Source organism: Lepidochelys kempii, chromosome 11 (assembly GCF_965140265.1).
Source record: "Lepidochelys kempii isolate rLepKem1 chromosome 11, rLepKem1.hap2, whole genome shotgun sequence".
NCBI lineage: Eukaryota > Metazoa > Chordata > Testudines > Cheloniidae > Lepidochelys > Lepidochelys kempii.
The window spans coordinates 4765355-4775081 of record NC_133266.1 but is presented as its reverse complement, the minus strand read 5'-3'; the positions used below and the strand labels follow the sequence as shown (position 1 = coordinate 4775081).

Sequence of the window (9727 nt, the reverse complement as noted above, 5' to 3'; positions counted from 1 at the left end):
TTTTAGCCACTAAAGGACTGGCAACAGTGTGATTAGTGGGTAAGATCTGAGTTATATATTGATCTGGCGATCTGGCTGATCTTGAGAGACCAGAAGAACCCTGTTTGATGAAATTGGTTTTCAATAACCACTCATCATAAAGTATAGTGTCTAGGTGGTAAAATAAGTGCTGGAATGCCTAAAGAGACTGCATTTTTTATTTCTTGTTAACCAGTGTGGTGAGACAGAAGTTTACTTTTATTACTGGCTTGGTATATCTTATGATAGAATAACTATCAGTTTGGGGGTAAGTCTGCCCTATTTCTCAGCAGTTTGTCCTGAATCTGGCATCCTCAGCTGTGACCCACTGACACATGGTCAGTTTATCTAGACAGCACGTTAATTTCTTACTTGAAAAATAAGATTTACAAATGCTAGAGCCAGCAATCTGAATTTCTGGGCCAACTCCACAGTTTAGTGGCAGTGCTATCAGACAGTGGTGTTAAAATTATTCTTATGGAGAAATCCCTCTCCCTCCTTGCTCTGGCTTTAAGGTTGCTGCAATGGGAACATTTTAGAGAAATGTGCTCTTCCCGTAAGCAGCGGACACACTGTGAGTATCCATCAGAGACAGGCATTGTGTCCTTACACGAAGTGCATCTTTTAAACTCAGGAGAGCTTGGCATTTTCAGAGTCCAACTTAAGTCACAGGACAATAAAAGAAAAAGGGGGAAAGGGAACTCCTGAGTGGGTTTTGTTGTTTTTTTTTTAAAAGAAAAAGTCTAAATGGTTAAAACGGAAACCTAAGACTAACAATGAACTAACTACTGGGGACTAAACTGAACTAATAACTATTTCAAATTCTTTTCTAGGTAATTTTGTGACACTGCCGTTGGAGCTCTGTCTGCAGCCGAGGACGGCTGAGAAGGAACTGAGGGGGGTTGGGACACGCGAGCACGAAATGAAGTGCCAACGACATCGCGAAACAGCTACTGCGCACGGGCATCCCGACCAGGCACTGCTACCAAAAAATCTCTGATCGGCGGCGCCAGGACACACTGGCACCTGAAGTGGAGCACCCACAGGGACAGCACTCAAAGAAGAATTATTCTCATTCTTGTAAGATGGTGATATTTCACTGTGTGTTTTGTGTCCCAAGCATTTTGATGGGGAATGGGACACTATATAAATAAAATTATTAATTTTGAGACCTTTTGAGTATCAACCATCCAGAGTACAATGCACTTGCAAATAGTTGTGTCATTTCACTCAAAGAGCTCTTCAAATCACAATGCTCCCTTAGTTCTACTGTTCTGAATGTTGCAGTTTCTTTTTTTAAATAAAATCTTCAGTATAAAATATGTTGGTGTTATATTTTGTGTGATAGCTAAGTAAACTCAACACGTAATCCATTCTGTTAACATATGGTAGAGACCTTCAGGTATACAAGGGAGCAGAAGAAAGAAATAAAACTAAAACAAATTAGCCTCTTCCCCTCTCAACATGGTTGTGCTCATGATATGGTTTGGGCAAATGCTACTTAGGTAACTTTCATTAATCACTGAACTGAATGAATTGTGACATTTTCCTATGTTAGTGCCCCTCTAGTATTTACAAGTATGCCAGATAGGCCTAACTTCATGTGAGCTTGGTCCACAGTGTTCTCTTGTGGTCCTAAGTCAGTCAGCACAGTCACTGATATACAAAAACCAATCTGTTTAGTGTTAACTGATCCCCTGCCCCAATATATTCTTCATTGTCTACATAGCTTGTTTTCACCTTGGGCAACCAGAAACACATAATGAGTGCGCTCACGCTTAAAATAATGAAAATTTATATTTTGCACAGTTGACCACAAGGACATCTCCTCTGGGGTAGTATGTAGCTGTTTTTCATTAGAATAGCTCTTTGACCTACCAGATATCTGCTTTTCTCCCATACCCTTCTCCACTGATAACTTCAGGACTCATCCAGTATGGAGTCCCCATGACAGACTTCATTCCCGTGCCAGAGAGACAGATAGTCTGAAGTCGCTTGCTGGCACCGAAATCACCTAGCTTCACATTGCCTGCTGAATCCCGCAGAATATTTGCTCCTGGAAGAAAAAGAAAAATCTCTGCTTTATAGTCAGTAAAAGCCAATCAACTGCATGAGAGTGAATCAACACACATTTGGTTTAACTGATGCATTATAACAACAGCCAAGTATATTACATGGCACAGAACTTGCCCCTTGCTCAGAACTGTTCTCTAGAATCTGAGCTTTCATTTTAAAAATTATTTCTAGCCCCTATGGTTGGAGAAAAAAACCTCTGAAATCTGAACCAAGTGTAACTGATGCAGTGTCATCTACCTGCATCTGCAGAGAGTCTGAAAATTATAGTCCTGAGGCATAACCTGCCCTATTTGTCTCACTCAAGTCTCTGTGGATGCCACAATTCCACAGCTGCATAATTTGGCATATTTCCAAAATGCCATGGAATTCATCATTTTGCTGCAGCCTGGCAACCAACATTTTTGTGTGTGTCCCTGGGCTGCCTGCACTACCTCTTGCTCTGCAGCTTTGCGCATAAGGGGAAGTTAATTGAATTACAGTGCATGATCCCTGCAGAGTTCGCTGGAGCCAGGTAACAGGAAGTTGGGGAGCCAGAGCTAGAATCCAGCTTGCATCTAAGGACGAGAGGAGATGGACGCGTAGTTTGATAGGCTAGGAAGCAAGAGACTAGGTCAGCTAAGGAGGTAAACTGCTAAAGCTAGCTGCTTCCAACTTTCCTGACTCTTATGAGAAAAAGGAAGATCTGAGCTGAGTTCTCTGGGCAACACCCTGGGAGTTGAGGCTCAGGTAGCGGAACTGGGCCATCCGGAGAACATAATAAAATCCCACAACTGACAATCATGAATGAATTTTACATTAATGACTATTTTCCACTCTGAGCTACAGCTGTGTGTGTACTGGCAGTCGTGGTGGGGATGGGGACAAGAGACTATTTCATGGCCTTAGAATAAAGTGATGTTGCTGCAGAATTTAAGAGTTCTTGCTGTGGAATATATGGGGCCTGATTCTAATCTTAAATGAAGTTATATTTGAAATAATTTAATGAACAAAAATAAAGTCAAAATCCGGAGGGCAGAATATTAGGGGCACCTCTGTCATCTAAGAGTTTGCAGGTTATTTCAAAAATTGACCAATTTGGAAAAAAAAAAGTGCTGGATTAACTCAGAGCTTCTCAACCTTTTCCATTATCAGAGTGCTCTAGGGGTCTCCATTCCTCTAACCAGGACTACCTATCCCCCCATTTAGCAATATAAAAATGGCAGGGTGGCCACAGCTCCCTGACACTGATTTGCAACCCCCTGGGAATTATGGAGGTCCTTTCTATGAACTTTCTGAGAAAGTTATTGACTTGCCAAATCTATCTTATATTAAGAATAAATAAAAGGGAACTGGTTGGGTAAGAAAGAAGTGAAGTAAGGAAGGAAAGTGCCTAGAGCACTCAGAAAATCTGCATCTTCATATCATGTTTAAAGTGAATGACATACTTTTAGGTTTACAAATTTATTTAACTTGGTATAAGCAGGATAGTTGAAATCTGTCACCTTGAAATTTACAAAAAATTATATTGACACATAAACAGGAAAATAATGTAGCAATTTTAGCAGCTATGATACAGTTATGTCCACCAGATTTACTCACGCTCGCTAAGGGTTTCAACATTGTGTTCGCTGGATTGTTGTTCATAAATAAATGTTTTGAAAAGTCCTGATATTAAAACAGTCATATATACCCCTATTAGTATCCCATTACTCACTAAAACATTTTTTTTTCTCAGTTTGCAACATTGGCAATTTTCAGGTTTGAAAAACATTACAAAGACTGGACTATTGAAGTAAATCCTGATGGAACTGCTTGAAGTTAAGCCAATATTCTGGCATCAGAAATTTAGCAGTGACCCTTTAATTTTATTGCAATCATTTCCCTTTGGTTTATGAAGCTTCAAATGTTTCAAGGTCATGTTGCTTATTTGGAGTAGAGAAAGCAGAACTCACATCTCTTCTTCAATTACCTTTAATATCTCTATGTACAATCATATTACTGTGCAAATAGTAAACTCCCTCCAAAATCTGCCGTGTGTATTTTCGGGTCACATTCTCTGTGAGTGCTCCATATGCTTTTAACTGGTCCTTAATGGAACCCTGTGGCCAAAAAGAAAAAGTATTAATAATTATAGCACTTTTAAGAATGATAGAATAATTTATCTTTTAACCATTATTAAAAAATAACTGGATTGTATGAAGTTTGTACCAGAAATTTAGAGATGCAAGGCTCTACGACTTCTCCGGATCAGCTTAATTCACATTAGCAGTTATATCTCCAGCTAAACTAAATGATTCAGCCTTTAACAGGAGCATAATGATACACAGAAATGTTATCAAGACAATGAATTTTAAAAATACCAAATAGTTTAAATGTTGCTGAGCTGCTGTACAGGTAACACAGTAGAGTATTTTCCTTCTAAGCATGATTTTTTAGAGATTTACTAGTTACATGATGATGCTGTGTTTGGCACTGTACACGACACAGCCATTGACCGCACCCAATCCATCTTACACTCTGAGAGACAACAAACGGAGAAAACGATCTGGACAACCCAGAGCATGACATTTAAAAATATGTTGTTTAATAAGTTTTAGGTCTCAATAAAACAACAGGCAGAAACTTGGCATAAAAAAAAAGTCTCAGCCTACATCTGATGTTTTTCTAAATATCTTAATACAATTTGGGTTGGCCATTTTAAATTACACACTTTAATGGTTTAAAAGGAACAGTACCAAGACAAAAACCCAAAACTATACAGGTCTTTAAAACTGCATACTTTGATACTCTGTCCTCCAGATCTCAGAAAATCTTACAAGTCTCTAAAATGAGATCCTCGTCTCATCTAAAATCCTAATTTTTCTTCTGTGCAGACTTATAACAACAAACTAGAATGCAGCAATTACTTATGAACATTTAGGGATACATGAAACAACTGCATCTTACTATACTCAGGTCTGCTTGTTCTATTTTGTGAATAAGTGAAAATCTGCAGTTTTCAGAAAGCAAAATATTTCCATAAAGGAGTAGGCAGACAGGAGGGACAGTACAATACATGCCTCTGTGCCAACAAAAAGACAGCTGCAAGATCTAATTTTCAACTTATCTCTGGCTATTATTAACTAGTTTTTGCCCTCACAACATCTTTGACTGGCTGACACAGTGACCTAGTAATAGTGCCCAATGCACTGAGAGAGAGACCTAAACCTTAGAACTCGAGCTTGATCTCTCTCTCTCCCCCCAAGTCAACAGGAGTCCTATGTATGGCTACTGGGATACTCCCTTCATAGGCTTGCTAATTGGTTCAAGAGGCAGCTGTGTATATTCCTCATCTGTTAGAAGCATCTCTAGAACACAGTCAAGCTGGAGGTGGATGCAAACTTAAAAAGGAATGTTAAACTTGAGATACATGATTAAAAGTTGTTAAAAAAAAGCTCACAAAACTGTTTTTAAAAGACATTTGTTGCAAGTAGTCAGCCAGAAGCACACAAATATTGTGCTCTCTAAACTAATTCTAATTCTGAATTAATAAGCAATTAATACAGTAGGCAAAACTCAAATGTTATAATGCAGTTGTGTCTGTCTTTGGTTAATGATTTATCATCAGACATTTCCTTAACATCTGTGTGTGCTCCTGCAAATCTTATCCATTTAGATCATTGGTTCTCAAACTTTTGCATTGGTGACCCCTTTCACACAGTAAGCCTCCGAGTGCAATCCCTCCTTATAAATTAAAAACACATTTAACACTATTATAAATGCTGAAGGTGAAGCGGGGGTTGGGGGTGGAGGCTGAGAGCTCACAACCCTCCCTCTCCCTGTAATAACCTTGTGACCCCCTGAGGGGTCATGACCGTCTGTTTGAGAACCCCTGATTTAGACTGTTGGCACACATTCTGTAGAAATGAGAATAGCCTCATTAGCCTCATAGCCTGCAATGAGCTCTCTTGCTTACCCCTGGCATGTATTCCATGAATATAGAGAGTGTTCTTTCGGGGGGATCCCTCAAGCAGCCATAATACTGAACAATTCTTTCATGCAGCAGGTTTTTCAACAGCTGAATCTCACATTCAAGTGCATTTACCTCCTGAAAAGAAAATATTCAGTAAAACTTACTATAGTTGAGACAAAATGATCTCACACAACTTTTAGATTTCTGTTAATAAGACTGACTTTATGAGGGTTTACTCTGCAGTCTGTGTAAAGTTAACACATTTTCTTGTTAGAAAACATCAGCAGTAGAAGAGGGAGAGCAGATCTACAGCATAATCTGAGAAATGTTTTGACTTCTATAAATTCTTTAGGGATATTTTCCAGTTATTTCAGTTTCTTTTGATTTCAAGAATCATTCTCAATCTCATATACTCAGAAACTAGAACCTGTCAGGTACTTTATTTTAAAATGTCAACAAATTCAAGAGCTGTACTGTAATATTATGTTACAAATTTTCAGTTGGATGAAAAATTCTCAAATTAAGTCTTTCTTCGGGTATCACTAGAATTAGTTCATAAAAGCTTATCTCAAGTTAAGCAACACATTTATAAATCTAAACTATAGTTCACAATTAATTACATATTTTAGTTTTGTTTTTCCTCCCAGATATATATTTTATTATTTATTTTTATAGCATGGAAGTGGTTAAGGGTGGAAAAGCCACTTATTCCCTGCTGTAAATTTCCCTATACAAGTTCATTAAAAAATAGGTATGATTTAGAATTTTAAGCATTCCAGAGGTTCCATATGGAAGCCCTTCACCAAAACTTGGTATTTATCCATCACAGACCACTTGATGTTGCCACGGGTGTGTTACAAGAAGTAATGGCAAGTTTGGTAACTTCTGAAAGGTAACTACTGCAAAAATGGCATCATGTGGTTCCACGTTTACTGTCCTTATGATTTCCAGAGCAAATTGGTTACTTTTTACAATAATTTGTTTTTAAAGCACCAGCACTAAAAACTACAGCTGCAAGTCAATCTTTGTTCTGTCTAGCTCCTATGCCACCAGCAGTAATACAGTCTACAGCTGGAAGTCAGCCAGTTAATTCTGCAGATGATGCATGAGCTGGAATGGAATCCAGCCCACTCTCCCCACAACTGTACTGACTATGGAATCCTAATGAATGAAAAGAAGAATTTATTTTTGTCAGTAAAACTGGCAGCTACAACTTGGAATACAAACAAGGAGCAGATCTGGGCAGTAACATGGTGCCGTTTTTACATTTCTGACTGTAACTGTATTTAAAGAAGGACAAGTTCAGATTAGACGTATGTAAATACTACCTGTCAACAAAAGCACTAAAACAATGCTCTTGGGAGAGCAATATAGGGGACCAATTACAGTAGGTTCATTGGCATTGCACTTTACCTATAATGTCAATTTGTACATAACTGCAGTCATATCCATTAAACAGTGTTCTTCATCAAAACATTCTCTATTGGTTTCATTATCAAACAAAGCTAATGTACACTAGGTTCCTATATTTTTCACTTTACTACTTAAAATAATATTTCTGTAGAATGTACCTTCCATGTTAGATTATGGTTTAGCTTTATAGCCTCAGACTGTATTGAATTTGATAATACATGTTAGTTTCAGAGAGATATATCTGAAGATGAAATCATGTGTTACATACCACTATATTCATTCAACTGAGTTATGAAGATTTTAATGAAACGGGATGTTTATCTGTCGTACAGACTCATAGAAGTATATGTCCTCAAACATTCATAAAATTAAGTGAAAGCAAAAAGCAACATCAGTTTAGACCACACAGAAAACCACTCTTAAAGTGATCCCTTTACAAATATTTCTTTCAGGGTCTCTTACCTTGCTTGTCTCTGGACTGTCAGGGTCAAATTGAACCTGTTTAACAGCCAATTCTCTTCCGGTGTCAGCATCATAACATAGATATACTCTGCCAAAAGCACCCTGACCCAGCAGCTTGCCAAGTCTCCAGTTAGTTGGCGCTCGTGGTGCTGAAAATAGAAGTATGTCTTGTTTTTAGAATGAGTTTGTTATTCAGTTGTTCAAGAAAAACTGGAACACAAAAATAAAACTCTTGAAAAAAATACTTTAATTTTAAATTTCCATGTAAAAAGCACGGATTTATAAAATTTCCTCTAAATAGAAAATGTGATCCTGTCAGCTACCTAATAATCTATATTTTATCCATAAAAATACATCCAAACACATAAGTACAAGATACGCACATCTGAGGTACTTACTAAAGTACCTGAAAAGGAGACTAAAATACATTTCATCACCGAAGTATTTTAAGAGTACCCTTTAAAAACAAGACATGATCTACAGCAACTACAAAGCATACATAGCTAGTATAAACACACACACCCAACCACCATACTAATTAAGTCCCCTGTTTATCGAAACAAAAAAATTAAGCCCATAGCAGCAAGAGCAAATAAAGTCATCATTTGACTGGTAAGCATCTTACTACTTCAGGTCCAGATGTACACTAACATTATTAAATGTTAAGAAAATTAGTGATTAGTTATAATATAAGTTATAATTATAATGTAATACTGTAATAATACTATGGATATGCCTTTAATAACATGTATTTTAGTAATTTTGTTGGTTCTGATGTATTATATATTTAACGAGATTTTTTTAAAATTTTCCTTTGAAGACTGTAATGTGCCTTTTTAACTTACAGCGGCTAGGTGGGCTGATGTCCATTACTGACAGGGTAGGATTGTCTATGTCACTTCCCCTTCTTCTCATTCGATTCTCCTCATACTCTGGAGTAAAGGTGCTGCTCCCACTGCTTGTACTCAGGGAGTGATCGGTGGGGCTGAAACTGACTGGAGACCGGAAGCTGTTCCCCTGGGTCCTTCTAGCCCTTGGAAAGGTTTTACGACCTGTAATGATGCACAAAGACTACCTAGAATACTGTACCATGAAGAATAAGTACTAAACAATATATGTCTGTATACTGCATGAAGTGTGCACTGAAAACAAAACAATTCAAATCTTCCATAGAATATGATGAAATGATAATGAAAGTTACTGGTTTAGCCTGCTGAGAGGGAAAGTGTGCAGAATGCCTACATGTAGAGCTCAGACTTAAACTAGCTTAATGACTTAGTCCAAGACTGGCTAGCTGGGAGAAGTGCATAAGTAACATCTGCAATTCCTGCAAACAGTTTCATAATTAAGTGACTCTTTCTACTGGTGGTTTGAAGAAAATGGAGACAAGTTCCAAAGGCAACAATACTTCTATCTTCACTGCTATGAAAGGCTATTATCTATTCCTGGAAAACAGGCCAAAGATACACTAGAGTTCTAATGGCCCACCTAGTGAGGAATCCTCACACAGAAGGTGTTTAAGTTCAGATGAAGATGAAAGATAGTCCATAATGGACACTACGGGAATTACCTGCCTGTAGAAGTTTCTTCCTGTCAACCACTAACTGATGGGAGCTAGGAAGAAACTTCTACAGGCATGGAAGCATGGATTCCCTCCCCTCTTTTTTCTCTATCTAATGTAACTCATTATCCAAATGTCTAATCTTGTTTTGAAATACAATACCTTCCAGCAATTAGTTCCACAGGTTAATTAACAAGTATTTTTGAGTTTTAAATTTATTGCTTTTCAATTTCATGACCTATCCTTCTTCTCTTTTATTATGAGAA

At 37.7% G+C, this 9727-nt stretch overlaps 1 protein-coding gene across 1 annotated transcript in view; it reads right to left on the bottom strand.

The window, feature by feature from the left end:
* MAP3K2 (mitogen-activated protein kinase kinase kinase 2) overlaps positions 1-9727 on the bottom strand; it is a 92524-nt gene that overhangs the window by 9601 nt on the left and 73196 nt on the right. The window contains exons 12-16 of the mRNA XM_073305011.1: positions 8746-8952; positions 7901-8049; positions 6029-6160; positions 4043-4172; positions 1897-2074 (exon numbers count right to left, since the gene is read on the bottom strand). Coding sequence (XP_073161112.1) covers positions 1897-2074; positions 4043-4172; positions 6029-6160; positions 7901-8049; positions 8746-8952 — 796 coding nt within the window. The remainder of the gene's footprint in view (positions 1-1896; positions 2075-4042; positions 4173-6028; positions 6161-7900; positions 8050-8745; positions 8953-9727) is intronic.